Here is a 21231-nt window from a genome sequence, read left to right on the forward strand (position 1 = left end):
CTGTTACAATCTTTGTGGAGGTCAGTCTGGAGATTTCTCAAAAAGCTGGGATTGGAAGTCCCATTTATCCCAGCTATTACACTTCTAGGCATACTCCTAGAAGAACTGAAAGCATCATACCACAGTGTTATATGTGCACCTATGTTTATAGCAGCACAATTTGTAATAGCCAGATCTTGGAAACAACCCAAGTGTCCATCAACTGAGGAATGGATAAAAAATTGTGGTATTTCTATACAATGGAGTATTATTCAGCTATAAAGAATGATCACATTGAGATATTTATCAATAAATGGGCACAGCTTGAGACTATACTCATAAGTGAAATAAATCAATCTCACATGTGTGAATACCAAATAGTTTCCCTAATGTAAGTAATGATACAAATATATAAAAGTATGTGGTAATCATGATTCCCCATTATATGCCCTTGAAGCCTTATAAAGTTTTCACTCATTAATTGGAATAGCTTTATTCTGGGCTGCTTGATATTATTGCCTGTGATGAAATGAACAGCTTTCTTGAAGAAAACAAGACATCATAATAGCTAGTGCTGATTTAATATCATCTTGTTTTGAAGCCCCACCAAACTATTGCTTTTCTCTCTCCATTGGTTTTATCATGTTGTATCTTACTGGATTTTATTTTATTATTTTTTTTTTGTCTTTTTCCTTTTTATCGGTACCGGAGATCGAACTCACGACCACCTGCTTGCAAGGCAGGCGCTTATGCCGCTGAGCTAAACCCCCAGCCCCCTTACTGGATTTTATTATATGTGATAGTATAAACAAAAGTTTTTATAGGCAAAGAGATAATATAGAAACCATTGTTTTCTGTTAGCTGGTTCTGAGTACTGTAATACTTTCATCCACTTGAATGTCTTGATATGTTTGATGCTATAGTATATGAAGTTACATTCAAATATTTCAAGGAAAAAGACACTATGGTAACTACTATTAAGTTGGGTTATTTGGTGGTGAAGCACTAGGTTGCTGAAATTGTCATGCTTTGACCTGTATTGTCATGTTGTTATGCCCTCTTTTATCTCAATCTCTCCCTTATTCATTAAAAAATTATTTTTATGATTTTTTTAATTAAGGGGAAATCAAACAATTAGCAGGATATATTATAGTAACTTTTTATTTCTTGTTAACTTGATTTGATGTACTGTAATACTCCCACTATCTTGTTTTGATTGATTAGACTCTGTTCCATTCTGTATGATAGTATCAAGTATCAGAGTACAGGCAACTACTTTGAAGGTAATAAGATTCACTATGATGCCCATTCCAGTTTGGCTATTATTTTCTTTTGAAGTCCTGTAATGTTAACAATGTTTAGGTTTTATTGGTCTTGTCCTGTACTGTTTTGTTCAACTTTATTATAATTAAAGATATAGGCAATTCTTTTTAAGGAAGCAAGAGGCATTATGATAACCATTGTTGATAACCTTGTACTCTGTTTTTACATCATGTGCTATATCTATCCTTGGTTTTGACTGACTGCTTTGTTTTGTCGTATTTGGTTTTATTCTCTTCCAAAAAAGTTATAAGAACCATGAGAGTAGTAAAACCCAAAATGTGTAAATTTTGTTGTAAAAAAAGAGAGGGGAAAAAAGTGCTCTAAAGTATACAACTGCAAATGTGTATGGGTGTGTTAGGATAGATGACCATTTTATTGAGTTTTTGTTGGACCATTGAACACAACTGTTGCAGTCTCACTGTTTGTCCACTTTGTATGCTTTGATCCTGTGACTTGAGCAACTATTTCTAAGATGACAATGTGTAATCTATTAACTGGTGATTTCTTACCATTTTTTTTTGTAGTTCTGTATTACTTGTACCCTTACACTGTTTTGTTTTTTTCTTTTTTCCTTTTAAGTAAAATTTAAAAAATAAAAATGAGATAGGGAAGGGGAAGATGGTAAAAAAAGAAGTGAAGAATTCACTTTAATATTTTTTCTTTTTTGAAAATTTCCAGTTTGCATTATGGGTACATGCTCATGGCTATTTTTAGTCCACTCTTCCGCCCTCTCCCTCCCTTTGTCACCAACTCTCCTTCCCCAGTTTTCATTCTTGTTGTCCTCAATGGCCTTCGCTCATGTTTGAGGCACACAATGTTCACAGTCACTGTGAGTATTTGGTGTCTGTATTCGGAATGACTTACTCTTCCTCTCCCCTTCTTCCCTCACCTGTGGTCTCCTAGATCCTGTCTCATGCAAAAGATCTACCACCTCAACTCCTTCTGTCTCTTATTTTGCACTCTGTGGTTTGTCTCACTCAAATGAGGGATACCGAATGTTACTAAGCCTTGTGTGTCTGATTTGTTTCACTCAGCATTTCTTTCAGTACAGACCAATTCGAGACATATTCTCTCAGCATTCATCTCTCAGGCACTATCTTTACAGATTCATTTCTGTGGGATAGATTTTCTGGGTGTCAGATTCCTGAATGCTGCTTTTTCCCTTTATTACAGTGCCAATCTCTTGTCACTCTCCTGACACCTACCTGTAAGAATTCCTCTGAGAAATGTTTTCTCAAGAAAATCAGGACAGTACTCTTTTCTTCTCCCTTATCTTGAGCACATTCTATTGCTTTTCCTGAGAACTTATTTCCAGATAAATTGGTTAAGTTGACCAGTGTCCTTTGACTCCTGGTGTCTTGTATCTTTCTCCACTTCTAGAAGATATTGTTATTATTTCTTTAAATAATTTTTGGACTCTTTCATGTTTTTCCAGAGTCTAAACCCCAATACATTCAATACTTGTTCTCTGCTACTGTATAACGTTCCTCTGTGTTATTCTCTCATCTTTATTCTTTTTCTTCTGTTGCCTGTCACCGAGTTAATTTGTTTCTTTTTTCCCGCTTGATATGTCCTCCAATTGATTTTTAGGGTCACTTTTAACTCATTGAAACATAATTTTAATTTGTTAGTTTTTGCTTTATTTAAAAATTGCTTCAATCCCTGTGAAATTTTAGTCTTAAATCATTTCTTTGCTTTGAGATAATTCAGTTTTCTGAAAAGTCTGACTGTTAATCTCCACTTTAATCTCTCTGAGATTTCATCTATACTGATCACTATCACATTCATTCCTGGTAGCTGATTTCAACTGTTACATGGTGAGATCACAGAGTCCTCAAATTTCTTGTTCTGTTATGCATTGTCGTATGGCACTCATGGATTGAGTATTTATTCCACGATTCCCAATCTGACCTGTGTTGTTTCTGTCTCTAATCATTCTAAACTGCTTTTTTCCTCTCAACTTGTATGCATTTCCAACATTTCACCTCTTACTGCCACCAAAATTCAGTTCTGCCTGAGGCATACTATTGATGTGTTGTTACTCTTTTAGCACTAGAAGGCAAGGCAAGCTCAGGTTTGCACCAACTCACACAGCTTTCATTTTCAGCCTAGCCAGGGGATCACCAAGAAAGCTTAGTCCGTCTTCACAACCCTCTCAATGGGGATAATTTAGGGAGAAATACACTTTTCATACTCATCAGTCCATCACACTCAGGCCCTTCAGGGTTCTCACTGTTAAAGCACTGAAGCATTTAAGCCAAAGCACGTTGCTACCAACAATACAATTCCATGTCACACCCAGAGCTTGCAGCCCCCCAAAGGATCAAAGCACTAGGAAGGAGCAAAAGTTCATTCTGCTGTTGATTGCCTACTGCTGATTTGGACTTATGTCCAAGACCAATACCGTCAGTCATTGGTTATGGTGGCTACAACAGAGACATTTGGGTCACATTTCTTCTCCTAACATTGCGATTGTTTCAGATCTACTGTCCATAGATAGGCTTCATGATAGGATCTTGCTTCACACCATTCTTTCTGTGGAAAGGATCGTGTTGGTAAAGGTATCCCCCTGGACACTCACTAAACTTGGTTGTTTCTTAATGTTACAACTGTGAGGACAGGCAGTGTAGCAGGAGCACACAGACCAGCCAGTGATGATGCTGAGCAAAGCACTAGATTCTGCCTGCTCCCCAGCACTCCTCAGAGTTTGTCTATGAGCATTAGTATTCTGGATAGTGTGTTTCCCACGGTAATCAGTACTTTCTTGAAACAGGGAAAGGAAATATCATGTTTTTTTTTTAAATTTAAAGAAAGACTCAACAAGATAGAAAATGGGTAGAAATAATACATACATTCAAAGGAAAAATAAACTGTAAGAAATCACTAGTTGATGTTTACATACTGTCCTCTTTCAAATAGTTACTTGAGATACAAAAGTGGAACATATAAAGTGGGAATTTAAACAGCAAGACCGCAAACAATTCTGTTCAACTATCCAACAAAAACTCAGTAATATGGTTATCAATCTTATACACTTAAACATACATGCAGTTATCCATATCTTAATTTATGTTGAGATTAAGTGAACTAAAGCAAGCTAAAATCATTCTGAGCAAAGAATAATAGTATTGCTGGATTTCACATCATGACACTCCAGGATCAGCACTGGATACTGTAGTGTCTTTTTTAAAAATTTTATTTAAAGACTAAACAAAACAGAAAATGGGTACAGAGACTGGGGAGAACATGGCGGACAGACAACAGCAACTACTGAACGCTCTCTAAAGGCTCGGCTCAGAGGCCAGGAATGATGCGGAGTAAGGAGATACGAACCAGTAGAGATATGCTCTGCTGACTCAGGAACGAACTGGGCTGAGAGAATCCAACTTGGAATACAGTCCTGGCGCTAAAATAGGAACAGAAAAATCTCGGTGTGGAGGCTCGACTCCGCGCCATTGGAAACCGCGGTTTGGATTTCCCGCTGCCCGGCGGCTGGCTGCCTCCATAGCGGCTCGGCAAGGAGAGACACGCAGAGGCTTGAGAACGGGAGTCTGCGAACGGAGTTGGAAACGCGACGGACAGGGAGGAAGGCTGACTGGTGGCGAGGTGAGCGAGGAACTGACTCCCTACCGCAGGTTGACTCCAGCGGAGGTTTTTCTGGGCGCGGGCAGTCCTGTAAGAGCAGGGCGCGGTGGCAACTGCAGCCGCATGTTTCCCTCTCGGACGGGATTGGTGAAAGGTGCCTGACCGGAGGGACGCTGCTGGCGGACTCCCTAGGCTGGCCTAACCCAGATCCCAGAGCCTGACGGTGGCCCGGAGGAGCGACCGACTCCCGCGTAGGCTGCCTCCTCTGCAACTCCCTGGGGCGCAGCGGTGAGCGGGAACAACTAGCCAGCACAATTTGATCAAGCTGTGGCTGACAGGCAGGGAAGCCGGGCCTCCTGTGTAAGATTACATTTTATAAGGAACAGAAAATATGGGGAAGGGAAGCAACAAAAAAGGCTCCTCGACCCCCAATCCTGAGAATCAGGCAGTGGACACTGCACCAATATACATTAAGCGCCATTTAGAGAGCCTCATAGACCAATTCAGGAATGAAGTTATCAATGACCTGAAGCTAGAAGTATGCAGAATAGTTAGAGAAATGCTAAGCACCACCCAGGAAAAAGCAGATGGTGGAATGGAAGAACAGAAAAAGAGGGGAGAATTGCTTGATGGAGAAAACAGAGAAAGCATTGAGTATGTGAAGCAGGTGCAAAGGGACTATCAAGAAATTAAGAAGTCTACCCAAGACTGGCATAACAGCTTGAAAGAAACTAAGGACAGACTATCTGAATTGGAGGGCAGACTTGAAACATGGGAGAATGAAATGAAAAACTTCTTAAAAATAACAAAGAAACACACAGCAATAATACAAAGACAAGAAGATGATAAGAGGAGCCATAACTTAAGGATTAAGAACATAAAAGAAGAAGTAGGGACACAAACAAGTGAACTACAAAAGCTACTCACAGAAATAATCCAGGAGAATTTTCCTAATTTAGCAAAAGGTAAAGATACTCAAATGTATGAGGCATACAGGACCCCAGCTACCTACAACCCTAACAGAGAAACACCCAGGCATATAATAATAAAAATTCCAGAAATTCAATACAAGAACAGAATATTAAAAGCTGTAAGAGACAAGAAACAGATCACTTACAAGGGAAGACCCATCAGAATTACAGCAGATTTCTCTTCACAAACCATCAAATCACGAAGAGCATGGGGAGAAATAATTCAAGCTTTGAAAGATAATAATCTACAGCCAAGATTGAGATATCCTGCACAACTGTCCCTGGAAATTGATGGAAAAACGAGGTGCTTCCAGGATAAAGAGGAACTGGGGGAATTTGCAACCACCAATTCAACCCTACAGAAAGTATTGCAGGATATTCTAAAAAAAAGAAAAATACAAAGAACCCAGAAATAGGGGCGGGGAGGCCACAACGAATGGAGCAGAGAACAAAATGAAGAAGACAAACTGACAGCTACTGACAGAAAAAGAGCTCAACAGAAATGAGACAGAGAAGATTGGATGATAGGAACAGCTTTTTTTGGAGAAAATGACATCTTAATAGGTAATGCTGATTTAGTACCATCTTGTTTTGAAGTCTCATCTAGCTTTTGTTCTTCTGTCTCCAATGGTCTAAACAGGTTGTATCTTATTGGATTTTGTTAAGTACGATAGTATAAGAAAAAACCTTTTAAAGACAAGGAGATTATACAGAGACCATTGTTCATTTTCTGTTAGTCGATTCTAAATACTCTATAATGCTGTCATTCTCTTAAATGGATTTACATTGTTTTGATATACTTAATGCTACAGTATATGAAGTTGTACTCAAGGACTTCAGGGAGGGAGTCAATATGGTAACTATTTTTGGGTCAGGATTATCTGGTGGTGAAACACTATTCTGCTTAAATGGTTATGTTTTGATCTGCCCTGTTTCGCTGTTATGCCCTCTTTTTTCTCAATCTCCACTCCATTATTTACTTTTTTATTTTTATCCATTTAATTAAAGGGAAAAATATAGCAGGATATAATATAGTAACCCACTTTGACTTTCTATTATCTCGATTTGAAGCCCTGTGTTACTCTCACCATCTTGTTTTTGACTGAGGTTCCTCTATTCTGTTTTGCTGGATAGTATCAGGTTCGAAAGTTTAGGCATCAGCTGAGAAGATAATGAGATCCATTATAACGTCCATTCTCATTGACTTATCTACTTTTGAAGACCTACAATATCTCCAATGTTTTGGTTTTGTCGGTTTTATTCTTTACGGTTTTGTTCAATTGTATTACAACTAATGATATAGGCAATTCTATTAGAAATAGCGGGAGGCATTATGGTAACCATTGTTGATCACCTTGTATTATGTTTTTATACTATCTATTATGTCCACCCTTTTGACTTGACCGATTCTGTTCTGTTATGTCACATTTGGTTTTACTCTCTTCCAAAAAAGCAACAAGAACCGTGGGAGCAATGAAACCCAAAATATGTAATAGTCACTGTACAAAAGAGAGGAAAAGAAAGTGCTCTAAACTATATAACTGCATGTATATTTAAGTGTATAAGATAGAAAATGATATCACAGAGTTTTATTGGATCATTGAACAGAACTGTCTGCAGTATCATTGTTGGAATGTCCACTCTACAAGCTTTAATTTTGTGACTTGAACAATTATTTCTAAGATGGCAATATGTAATCCATTAACTAGTGATTTCCTACTGCGCATTTTTTTATTCTGTAAATCTGTATAACTTGTACCCCTTCACTGTTTTTTTTCTTTCTTTTCTTTTCTCCTTAAATAAAAATTAAAAAAAAAAAAGAAAATGGGTACAAATAATACATACTTTCAAAAAAATAAACAGTAGGAAATCACTAATTGATGATTACAGATTGCCCTGTTACAAATAGATATTCAAGATATTTAAGTGGAGCATCTAAAGTGGGGATTCAAAAGGTGAGACTGCACCTAGTTCTGTTCAGCCACCCAACAAAAGCTTATAAATATGGTTATCAATCCTATACACTTAAACATACATGCAGTTATCCATATCTTCAATTATGTTGAGATTGAACAAACCCAAGCAGGCTAATATCCCTCTGAACAAAGAATAATATCATTGCTGGGTATCACATTATGATACTCCAGGATTAGCACTGGATACTTTAGTGTCTCTTTTTCTTCAAAGTATCTGTTCATTTCATTCTCATAAACTGTTTATAGGTTCTACACATGCATGAGTCTTAACATGTATTTCTATTCTTTCTATATTAGGAGAAACAAAAAAAATCAAGGCAAAACAAAACATATTCCTACAAACACATGAAAAGAAAAAGACATATAAGACTGTTGTACAAGGAGTTCTACCATAGTTCCTGTGTTGTCTCTTGTTATCTTCAATAGAATTGGCTATATCATCAGACATAGTATAATTGGATATATTAGTACATAACAGTATTAATAAAAACAAAACTTTGTATATAGTATAAATCTTCAAAAAGAGTAATCAATCCAGAATGTGTATCATAGTGAGTCTTGTCATCTTCAGTGTAGTTGCCTATACTCTCAGACTTGATACTATCAATCATCAGGTTTGAATAAAATCTGTCGATACCAAACAGCAATCAAACAAACCAGATTTAACTAAGATGAGTCATGATAAAACAGTATAAGTCATAAACGCTCCAGATTAAGTTAATAAGAAATTAAAGATGATTACTGTGCTATATCCTGATGTTTTGGGGATAGCTGTCTGTGCCCTCAAATCAAATGCATGTAGACAAACTGGGACAGAATGAAATCTGTCTAAGCAGAGTAGTGTAAGTAATGTGGATTTTAAATCCTGATACACTATTAACAATATCTTCTGCCATCTTTTTTAAGACTCTCCCTCCCCTTTCATTTCCCCAGGCTACACTGTGCATTTTTGGGTCTGACCAAGACCCTGGTTTTAAATTGGTGGTGGTGAGGGAGCAACCTGCTATTTGCTTAAGTGGTTCCGAACCTTCTCTCTCCTGGACTTGATCTCTAATTGTATTCCTTTTTCTATTAAAGTCTGTCTTTCTAACCTATCCAAAAATACTGGTCTAGTCGCCCCTATTACTCTCTGGTTGTCTGTCACATAGAGCATTGTTTTCTCATATTTGATTTTCAGTCCATGTACTCTCTTTTGTGTTAATTATATTTCCTTAAAATAGCATCTCAGCAGACCCTACCTCCTGATCTACTCTACATGTGGTTCTTTTTTCTTAATTTAGAGTATCAAAGCTATCTATATTAGAGATTATAACCAACCTTCTCTGCTTCATTTCTGTTATGCTATTTTTTTTTTTTTGCCATCAGTGGTCTGCTTGTCTTCTTCATTCTGTTTTCTGCTCCATTCATTGAGGTCTCTCTGCTACTGTTCCTGGAATCATAGTACTTTTCTCTCTCTCTACAATTCTCTGCAGTATTCTCTGTAGAGTTGGATTGGTGGTCGCAAATTTCCCAAGTTCTTCTTTGTCTTGGAAGCATCTTGTTTCTCCATTAATTTCTAGAGACAGATTTTCAGGGTATATCAATCTGGAATGGAGGTTATTTTCTTTCAAGGCTTTGAATATTTCACTCCAGGCTCTTCTTGACTTGATGGTTTGTGTCAAGAAGTCTGCCATGATTCTGATGGGCCTTCCTTTATAGGTGATTTGTTTTGTGTCTCTAACAGCTTTTAATATTCTGTTCTTATATTGAATTTCTGGGATCTTGATTATTAAATGCCTGGATATGGCTCTGTTTTGGTTGTAGGTGGCTGGAGTTCTGTATGCTTCATACATCCGAATATCACTTCCTTTTCCTATGTTTAGGAAGTTTTCCTTAATTATTTCTGTGAATAGCCTTTGTAGTTCCTTTGTATGTACCCCTGATTCTTCATTCACATTCTTTATTCTCAAGTTATAGACGCTCTTGTCATCTTCTAGCCTTTGTATTGTTAGTGCTTGTTTCCTTGTTATTTTTCAAAAGCTTTCCCTTTCATAATCTCATATTGCAAACCTGTCTTCCAGTTTGGATAATCTATCCTTAGTTTCTTTCAAGCTGTTTTGTCATATTTCCATAGAGTTTTAAATTTCCTGGTAATCTTGTTGAATCTGCTTCATATATTCTGTATTTTCTTTATATTCTTCATCAAATGGTTCTCTCCTTTGTTTGGATTCCTCCAATTCTTCTGTCTGTGTCTTCTTGAGGGGTGCTTAGCATCACTTTTATTAATCTTCTTATATCTTGCTTTACTTGGCTAAATATTTCCCTTTTGAACTCATCTATGAGGTCCAGAATATATCTCTTTATGTCCACTGGTGCCACGTCTGATATTGCATGTTTGCTGTCCTTGTTCTCCTTTGTATTTACCTGTCCTAGGTCAATGTTCTCAGGGTTGGAACCTGAGGACTTTTTGTTGTTGCTTCCTCTTCCCATCTTTTTTGTTTCTTCCAGGAGGCCCCAGTTTCTTTCTTTGTTGGTTACATTTCTTCTGAAGCAAGCTGGCTAGGTGACCCTTCCCACTACAGTGTGCCAGTGAGTTGCAAACAGGAGCGGCATATGTTGCCCCCCCCAGGATCAGTCAAACTACTGAGGTCTTCACTGCATTAGTGTGCACTGCTGCTGTAGGGAATTGATTTCGAATAGCCTATTGGGTCTCAGCCAGGTCGTGTTTCTCAGGTCAAGCTCACTCCACCATTCCCGTTTGGGAAGGGAAACACTGACTGAAGTCACTGCTGCCCCTTGTTCCTGCAGTCTTCCCAGTCCCAGAATGTTGTCTATTGGAGCTCCCTTCTCTGTGGAATGGTTTTATTCCCGTCACTCATCACAGGTCGATGCAGGTTTCCTACTAGCTCAGCTCTCTGTTCGGCTTGCTGAACCCTGTCCTCAGTGCAAGTGCATTTCCAGTGAGTCGAAGCAACGAGATTTTGGACTGCTCAGTAAGTTGCCACCACTCGGGTTCGGGAGCTGCAGCAGGAGCACTTGAACCTTTAGCTGTTCCAATAGTAGCACCAGGACTGTATGTTTGATTGGTTCTTCTCACGTTAGTGTCTTCTTGGGATGAGAGAATTTATCTTCCTCTGTTTGGGACTCCCCATGCTGCATTCTAAGTTGACTATCTCAGGAAGCCTCTGTAGCCAGCTCTTATCTATCTGCCATCTTTGCTTTGAAATATCATGTTTAAATATTTGTTCCATACATCAAAGTTGCTTCACTTCATATTTACATAGGACTTGTATCTGCTTTAATCTTGAGCTTCTGTTCTGTAACAAAAGTGATAAAATGATAGTTAATCACCCATAGACAATTTTCACAAAAATTTTTACATGACATATATACAAAGTGTAATGCAATTACTACTATCAATCAGGACTCCAAAGGTCAAATATGAATTAAATGTTAAATGCTAATTCAAATTAAATTATTTTTTAATTAAAATTGAATGTTATTTTCTTAGTACATGTTTATAGCACATGAGGTTTACTTTCATCTATTAGATCCACAAACATAATGAAGCTTATCTCTTTTTTAATTCCCACCACCTCTCTCCCTCTGTGTCTCAATCATCTTTTCTCATTTTCATTAATTCTGCTATTATTTTTCTTAGCTCATGTTTGTGACATATAATGTTTTCATTAATTGAGGTGTTTGGGTTCCTGTACATGGCGTATCTTACTCCTTCAACTTTCACTTCCTTTCCCACTCTCTTCACCCGTAGTTCTCTGGTGAGGGATAAATCCCCTCAGTTACTTCTAGGGATCCTTTACGATGCTTTTTGTTTGCACTTTGCCTTACTCACATGAGAGAGAACGTGGTATTTAAGCTTGTGTATCTAATTCATTTGCATTTGATTTCTTTACTCTTTGCTGAGAACAACACCCAAAGTTAAAGGAAGAAAGGTTTATTTCATTCATAGCTTGCAGATATTTCAGTTCATATTCATTCAGCTCAAAGGCAGGATGGCATTGCAGAGGAGCATCACAGGACAAATAGTTCATGGCAGGAAGAAGACAACAAGGCTACAAGGAAGAAAGCTACAAGTGACCATAGCAGTCCTCCTTATATCTTTTGTGTTATAACCAGAATATTACACCCTTGGGGCAGATAGTACTCAGACCCAAGGTGGGCCTTTGAATCCTCTACACTCTAAATTTCATCAAACCAACCAATGGACTAATTTAGCAATTACACACCCTTAATCTCAGCATTACACATTCTAAACCAAGCCACCTCTGGAAATTTCCTCTACAACCATATGAATCTTTGAGGGACACCTAGGTACAAAAGCATAACACTTTTCCCTTGGTTACCCATGCCCACCCTTTATGGAAAAGGCATTTGGTCCATCTGGAAGAGTTGCCAAAGTTCTGACAGTTTCAGCATTGCTGTAAAGTCCAAGTCCAGTGTCTCCTGAGATTGAAATCAAACTCTTAACTGTGAGCTCCTATAGAAATGAAAATAGTTAAACACTTCCAACATGTAATAGCACAAGATAACCATTACCACTAAATAAAGTACAAATAGGGGGATAGAAAAAAGCAGGACTAAAGCAAGTCTGAAATCCAGCAGAACAGACATTAAGTCCTGTAGTTCTAGGTTCAACATCTGAGGCAATCTGTGACATATAGTGAATTCCAAAGAGTTTGGGATGAATCCAAGCTCATGGCACTGTTGGTTTGTAACTCAGAGGACTTCTCTCTTGGTCCAGCTCTGCTTCCTCCTTGCAATTTTCCTCCTGGATTCTCCAAATATCTGGGGTCTCCTCTGCATCTTTGACTTCACACTCACAGCATCACACACTACCTGGCTTACCAGTCCTTTTTTGAAATCTTGGTGAAAGCCTTCCTGATCCCACAGCTCTGCATTTTGCATGCATGTAAAGTCAGCAGCATGTGGATGTTGGCAAGATCTGGGGCCAGCTGGGGCAGTAGCCAGGCTTTCTTCTCTCTCGGCTGTAGGGGTCAAGTGCCTAATGAGACAAATCCCAAGAAACAATTTCCCTAGGTTGCTGCCATTCTGGAGCAAGGTTTTAGAACTCCCTTTACAAAGCAAATTCTATTGACTTTGCAACCTCGATGCTGAAAAGGCTGGAATCGTGCTAGTTCCTGTGATGTCCTCTGGCCACCATTCCCACTGTTCTGTTATCTCTCAGCAAGTACATTGTCCCCTACTCTATCTTTACAGTCCATAGATTTCCTGGATCTTCTTTTTTATCCAAGTTTCTAGTGTTTTAAATCATTCTGTTGGAGTTTTCACTTTTGATTCTCAACATAGATCTGACTAATGCCCCTTACATTAGCCATGCCACTGGCCCAGCATTAGACTTCCCTGAAATTATTTCTGCAAGATTACTTAGGCCATTGCTCTTTATTTCAGTCTTAGCTAAACTCTCTGGACACCAGAAAAATGCAGAAAAATGGTCTGCTAATGTATGACCCAGACAGTCTGTAGTGCAACAACCAGTGAAGTACTTCCAAGTAGAAATTTCCTTAGCATGCTCTTTACTGGCAGCATTTCTATCAGACTTCTTGTCTTCTGAACTCTGACAAGAATCTCCCACTGAGTACAGCTTAAGGCATCCTAGAGCTGCTTCTTCATTCAGCATCTCCAAATCTTTCCAAGCCGTGCCAGTAAGCTAGTTACAAAGGCTGGACCACATTGTCAAGTATATTCAGAGCAATAACCCCACTCTCAGAACCAAATGCTTTTTTGTTATTTTATTTTAAAGTGGAAAAATAGTAAAAATAATGACACAAAATTCTGTATTAGTTACTTTTCTCATTGCTGAGACAAAATATTCAATACCCAAAGTTAATGGAAGAAAGGTTTACTGTAGCTCATTATAGAAATTTAGTTCATAGCAGGACCCAAGGCAGAGGGGCATCACAAAGAGAAACAGTTCATGACTGAAAGAAGGCAGTAATCTAGTGAAGCAGCAAACAATGAACAAACAACAGTGTTCTTTGTGTACACTATACGTTGTGTAGGCTACCCACCCTTAAAGCAGGTAACACTCACACTCAGAGTGGCGAAGCCTCATTCTAGCATTACACCATGAATCAATCCCACCATCATATCCAGGATCTCAGAATCACATACCCCAGATCCAGCCACCTCTGAGAAGACCCACTTATGACTGCATGGGTCTTTAGGAGGACAAACAGACACAAGCCATCATGGTAGGGACAATAAACTTGATGACTGGATGTCTAGCTGATGAATGTGGTCAGAGAAGGACTCCATGGTGCGATTCAATTGAGTCAGAGCTCTGAATGCAACGAGGAATAGTGAGTGCAAGGAGCTTGAGGAATGAGAGTGGTAGGGTTCATGAAGCAATGGCAAAAAAAACTCAATACAAAAGAAGAGCAAAAAAGGACAGGACGGGGCTGGGGATTTAGCTCAGCAGCATAAGCACCTGCCTTGCAAACAGGTAGTCATGAGTTCAATCCCTGGTACCGATAAAATAAAATAAAAAGAGAAAAAAGGACAGGAGAAGGGAAGGGAGAATGCCACTAAACAAAAGTAGAAAATAATGGTAAGCATTACACTTTGAAGCATTTGCAGAAAAATATACAATACTATATTGGTTTCTAGATTTAATTTTTAAACTGGATATAGCAATATATGAATATACTTAAAAGATCACTATACTTCCTGGGTTTTCTTGTTCCAGTTTATTGTTTTGAAAATTAGAAACTTAACATGTCAGATGTATCAAATAACATAGTAAAAAATACATATTAATTCATGTAAGATTCAAGATTTATAAATTGCTCATTCGAATACAGAAAGAGAAACTTTCATTTTATAATGTATCATACTTTATCAAATAAGACACTAATACAATTATCAAAAATAAAACTCTTACCAAAAATTGTACTGTCTAACACAAATCAAAGTTACAACTTTTAAATGAGTATGTTTTAATAAGGCACTTCAAGTGAAAAGACTCAACAGAACACATACAAGTGTGTAAGAGGGTATTTGTTAAGGGCTTCCTTGTACATGACAGGAAGTTTGTAAAGTACACTTACGTTTTATTGTCAATCCTTAAAACAATGGTGGCAGGGACTCCATGAGTCTAACACAAAAACCTGAGACAAAGGAGGGGACTTTTTACTGGTGTATTAGAGGCCAGAGGGCAAAGATGAGGAACAGACCATTAAATGATGTCTCTGAGTGTCAGAAGAGGCTGTCCAAAAGATCAGAGAGAGAGAGCAAGAGAAAAATAAATGACTTAGACAATGAAGAGGACAGATCTTTCTTCTACTTCAGCGAGGCTCTTCTGGAAACAAAATTACGGACACATATTACAGACAAAAATAACAGACACAGGATAGCATTATTTTCTGGTCATCTCTTAGCTAGCAAATATCTTAATACAGTCAAATAAATACATAAAAGCAACTGCCACATTAACACATTTTATTCAAGTCTGGCAAAATGTACAAATTCATTTGTCATCATGAAGACATTTTTTTCTCTTTATGGATACGTTTGACCTGTCATGTGTATATTTATATTAACATGAGGTATGATAATAAATACCTCTACTATGCACACATACATCAATATCCTTAAAAAGGGTGCAGACATCAAAACCCAAGATATCGTAACCATTCTAACTCTGTATTTAATTCAGACACAGTATTTTTTTCATGCCAAAAAACTTTTATACAAGTGAGAGTATTATTGTCAATGTGGCCTTCAAAATGTAACTCAGCACCCGGCAAGGATCAGAAGAAGTATCTAAAGCAGTAGGGATGGTGCATTCTATAAAGTTCCAAGCAAAGTTCTATATCTTATTTAGCTTTGATAAAATGAACAAATGCTTGATTTTTAAGAATGCATTATGGACCTCCTTGTTCCTCAGGCTGTAGACCATGGGGTTCAGCATGGGAATGACTATTGTATAGAACACAGAGGAAATTTTATCAGTGTCCATGGAGTAACTGGATGTGGGCCGTAAGTACATGAAGATATTAGTCCCGTAGAAGATGGAGACAGCAGTGAAGTGGGAGGCACAGGTGGACAGAGCCTTCCTATAACCTGTATCTGAGTGCATCCTTAGGATGGTGCCAAAAATGAAGATGTAGGATGCTGAAATAACCAAGAAGGCAAAAAAGATATGGAAGCTCACAAGATAAACAAGAACCAGTTCACTAACATGCTTGTCAGAGCAGGACAGAACCATGAGTGCTGGAATATCACAGAAAAAGTGATGCACCAAATTGTAGTTGCAAAAGGAGAGGCTGAATGTGTCCCCAATTTGGATGCAGGCATTCAGGAGTGAGCAGATATAGCAGCCTAGGACAAGACCTACACACACCTTGGTGGTCATGATGGTGGTGTAGTGCAGGGGCTTGCATACTGCAGCATAGCGGTCATAGGCCATTACAGCAAAGAGATAATTTTCAACACAAATGAAAACTGCAAATAGGAACATCTGAGCAACACAGGCATTGTAGGAAATGACCTTATTTCCTGTAAGTAGTCCAGCCATGACTGTTGGAGTGACAACTGAGGAGGAACAGAAATCCACCAGGGACAGGTGACCAAGGAAAAAGTACATTGGGCTGTGCAGACGAGAGTCCAGGAGGATGAGCAGGATCATCCCCAGGTTCCCAGCCACAGTGATGGTGTAGATGAGGAAGAAGGTGAGGAAGAGGGGAAGCTGCAAGTGTGGATCATCAGTCAGTCCCAGCAGGAGGAACTCTGTCACCCCTGTTCTGTTCTCCATCAGGGCTTCCCAGAAGCTCTAACTATTCTGTAGCAAAGATAAGGAAGAGACAGAGGCCTAAAGAAACTGAACTGAAATCATAAAGTGCCATATGTATTCTGGAAAATTCTCCAGAGTAATTATTTCCTTGAAAACCAAACTGATTCTATTAATTGTGTGAATATTTACATTCTTTCAGTTCTTAAGAACTGTAACCCATCATCTAAGTAATTTTAAACATTATAAATTTATAGAGATATAAATAGTTTGGCAATGCAGAAGACTTTGTAGATGCCACTATCAGTATATTTCCTCCTACAAATTACAGTAAAAACTAACAATTACAAACCGGTCATTTCTCAAATAATGTAGGATGCTGAAATAAATAAGACAGCAAAAATTGACACCTAAGATTTCCATTCAGTGTTTTCCAGCTTTTTGTTGCCACATTGATGGAAATTACGGATCACAACAGGTTGAGTGATTCATTCATATTGGTACAGATATTAAACGGTAGTCTCTACTGTGTACCATGCTAAAATTTATCCGATTCTAAGTGGCTCCTAATTCGAAGGATCTTAAGAGAACTCGAGGGTGTGGTGGATTGATGCAATGGACCAGCAGATTGGCACAGTGGCTTGGGGTACCGGTGTGGTGACAGGAAAACGTAAGAAGCTGCAGGAGGTTATTCAGCCATTGTTTCCTGAGGGGCCTTGCAAATAACAGGTTGGTGAGGGAGGTGACCTGGCACTGTGTGCCAGCACACATGCATGCAGAACAAAAGCAGACACTGGGAACTAAGATTGTATTTCAAAGGGACCGGGGTGAGCTCCAGCAGCAGAATGGTCCCTGGTCACTTGACTGCCAAAGTCCTGGAGTGGAAGAGCCATCCAGTCACAGTAAACTGCTAGCAGTGAGGAAGCAGATGGGCAATTCTGCTGAGACACTTAGATTCCTCTCTGAGGCCAGCAAAGCTGGTCTTAGTCCTAAATACAATGGACTAGATGCATCCCTCTCATCTATGACCAGCTGAGCAACCTTGGGCCAATGGAACAAGCAGGCAAACAACCTGCCCCTACAGCAGGACAAGGACACTTTCCTGGCCCTGTGGTCAGCACGTGACAGAGGTCAGTGGTGCAGAACAGAAGAAGCTGTGTGAAGTCTAGAAGGAGCCAACTGTATCTGGGGCTGGGAGTTGCCCTGAGCTTTCCCAGAGGGCTCCAGGGGAACTGGGAGAGTGCTGTACATACAGTCACGGTAAGAAGTGGACGTCCAGAACGTTATCAGCCGAAAACAAATCCCAATGCCCACATTCAGAGGCTGAGATCAGTCCCTCACCCAGTGCAAATCCTACTGCACACTTGGGGGGTTAACACATTTCTGGGATCCAATTTGGACACTACCACAGAACTGTGAACACCAGAGGAATTTTGTTATTTTTTTGTTGTTGTTGTTAGAATGGTTTTCTTTTTTCTATGCAGTTGAGGGTTTTTTCTATTTAGGTTTGTTACTTTTAGTTTTCTTTTGTACTATGCGCCTTTCTCCCTTCCTCAATGATCTCTCTTGATTTTATGACATTTTCACTTGAATGAACATTGTCTCACTCTGCTTGCTTCAATAGCTTTTGCATTCTCTCATTCTTTTTCTCCTATACTTTTCTCCAGTTTCCCAAAATCTGGGTGATCATCCTTCCTCTACAGAGTTCTTTCCACTCTATTTCTCCTCATTCATCTCTCTGTTTTATCCCCTGCCCTTCTTAAATCCCCTCCCAGGATAAAATCATTCTCCTAGTGGAAACTATTAGTACAAGTTCCTGATATATGTTAGATTTTCTTATATAACTATGAGGCTGCTCCTATGATTAAATGTAGCAAATTAATAGTCATCACAGTTTGTCGGTTGCAAGGCTGTGCTTGGTTCTATTGTTACTGCTAGTTATATTCTTTAGCCAGGATGTCATACACATTCCAATCAGTTTTCCTCCATCGTATGACAACACTGTGACTGCTTGGACTAGTAACCATCGCCATAGTCCAGTACCAAAGGACTTAGTACTGAGCCAAACAGAGAGCAATTTTTCCTCCTTAATAAATTGAGAAGGCAGGTTCTTGGCTAGACCCAAAGATGGAGAATCACCTATACCTAGATGACATCTCTGAGGAATAAAAATTTCCTAGGGAAGTCTCTCAGATGCAGAAAAAGCATTTGACAAAGTCCAACAGCTATTTATAATAAAAATCCTACAGAAAACTGGAATAGATGAACTTTATCTCAGTATGATAAAAGCCATGTGTGACAAACCAACAGCCAGCATCATACTGAAAGATCAAAAAAAGAAAGTTTTCACACTAAAATCAGGAACAAGATATATAGTTGTATATGTATATTTGGAAACATTACCTGGAGCGTTTAGAAAAGAAAAAGAAATAAAACAAATAAGAATAGGTAAACAAATAGCTAAATTATCATTATTTGCAGATGACATGATACTCTACATAGAAGACACCAAAAACTTCACCAAAAACCTTCTGTATTTAATAACCAAATTCAGTAACATAACTGGTTACAAAATCAACATTCATAAATGAGCATTTCTGTAAACAAATAGCAAATACACTAGGAGAGAAATTGGAGAAATAACACCTTTAACAATAGCATCAAAAAAAAGGAAATACTTAGGAATCAATATAACAAAGGAAGTAAAAGATCTGTACATCAAAAATTGCTGTCCCCTGAAAAGGAAAGATATCCCTTATTATGGTTGGGAAGGTCTCACACAGTGAAATGGCCATACTTCCAAATTGCTACACAGATATAATGCAATCTCAGTCAAATTACAATTAGTGTTCCTCATAGAACTGGAGAAAACATTCTTAAAATTCATTTGGAACCAAGAGTCCTAGAATAGAAAGTACAAGTCTAGGCAACAGAGGCAAGGCAGGGGACATCCAAATATCTGACTTGAAATTATACTACAAATGTACTATAATTAAAAAATAAAAAAACAGACTTGAGGGTCAGTGGAACAGATTAGAAGATGCAGAAAGAACTCCAAGCACATTTGGCTGCCTTATCTTTGACAAAGGGGCCCATCATGTTCACTGGAGGAAAGACAGCATCTTTAATAAATGGTGCTGGGAAAACTGGCTCTCCACGTGCTGAAGACTAAAACTAGACCCATGTTTTCCCATGCAATAAAATAAATAAAGATCTAAATATTAAAGCTGAAACTCTAAATCAGGTAAAAGAATTCCTGAATGCAGATGTAAGCAAAGATTTCCAATTGCATGGGAGATACCACAAAACCATAACGAACCTCTAAAGCCCTCAAAAGAATAAACATCATTTCTTCAATGACGACTGTTTCGATGAGTTAACAAGTTGTGAATGAACCTGCCAGGCTCTCCTCCCTGTCTCACCCTCGTTCCCACCGGCCATCTCCACTTCTCATCAGTACCAGCTGTTGATTCAGGTGAGGTTGAGGCTAAGCCTGAGCCTTGCTCTCCTGCTGTACATAGCAGGTGTAAGATAGCAGTGGTGCAGTGCGCTCACTGGCACAGGAACTCTGAGAGAGGCAGAGCAGCAGGCACAGCAGACCAGAGGGTTTAGGATTCCTGGAGGGACTCGTGTCAGACCATACATGACACCCAGCAATTGTTAGTCCTCCACGATCTGCAAGGTGCATGGCATTGCCATCCACAAAACAGACACAGCAATAAGGCTGACTTTTAGGCATTTATGTGAGAATAATAACCAAAGGAAAGTAAAATTGGGGTATTAGGCTCACCCTAATGAGGGCCAGCTATCCCGTTATTATTAGCATGCAATGATGGTTTTGAAGAATTTTGACCCAGGTGGACTGTGACACCTAGAGCTTCGGCTGAAGGTCACCTTGAAGTCTTGAGATTTCTGTCCTCAGTCCCCCCTCCATGAGGACTTCTATGATGTTCTGTGCTCTCCAGTGCTTCAGTCTCACTCAGCTCCACATGTGTGATTGAGGCTTCATTTGGGATATTCTTTGTCAAAACTGCTTCTTTGATACCCATATTCGAGTTTGGGGTCATTACTCTCATCCCATAGAAAACTCACTGATCGCATGTGTTCACAGTGTCCAGTTCACTGCTCATGCTTATTTCACCAAATATGTTTTAGCAGCACATTTCTGTGCTGCACATCTTATCTGAATCTCTTCTTGAGTAGTGAGTGTACTTAAAAACTACTTTAAGTTGCAATCTTTGAAGGATATTTACCCAAATGTTCGTGTCAGTTCCTACCATTTTTTCTAAACTGTTGATAACTTAAACTTACGAAGCAGCTCCATGAGATATTGCATTTGTCAAACTTATCACATGTCATATTGTTCACATATACTATGCTATCTAACTGCGATATGTAATTTACACAGTATTGTGCTATGTGCTGCATTTTTAAATTATCTATAAGTAAACCACAAAGCAGAGAAGTCATATTATGCTGCAGGATTATATTAAGCAATAAAAAAATAGTAGAGATACAAGAAATTGAATCACTTTCCAAGAATTAGCAATCTGTACTACATTAATTTCTTTAGGAACAATTTATAATTTAAAGAACTATTTCTGTATTCTGAGTTTATGTTTGTGTTTTTGAAACTTCAAATGGGATA

The 21231-nt window shown here is 38.6% G+C and overlaps 1 protein-coding gene across 1 annotated transcript; it reads right to left on the bottom strand.

Moving 5' to 3' along the window:
• Nucleotides 1–15662: 15662 nt before the first annotated feature.
• Nucleotides 15663–16607, bottom strand: LOC100726260 (olfactory receptor 5B3-like). Its single transcript, XM_003464288.1, has one exon. It carries the CDS (start codon nucleotides 16605–16607, stop codon nucleotides 15663–15665), a length of 945 nt encoding a protein of 314 aa, XP_003464336.1.
• Between the last annotated feature and the right edge of the window lie 4624 nt (nucleotides 16608–21231).

Source organism: Cavia porcellus, unplaced genomic scaffold (assembly GCF_034190915.1).
Source record: "Cavia porcellus strain 051 isolate PalLab524CR breed Dunkin Hartley unplaced genomic scaffold, mCavPor4.1 scaffold_17, whole genome shotgun sequence".
Taxonomy (NCBI): Eukaryota; Metazoa; Chordata; class Mammalia; order Rodentia; family Caviidae; genus Cavia; species Cavia porcellus.

Excerpts from the sequence above, each read along its gene's own strand:
- LOC100726260 (XM_003464288.1), bottom strand. The coding sequence starts at position 16,607 with ATGGAGAACAGAACAGGGGTGACAGAGTTCCTCCTGCTGGGACTGACT.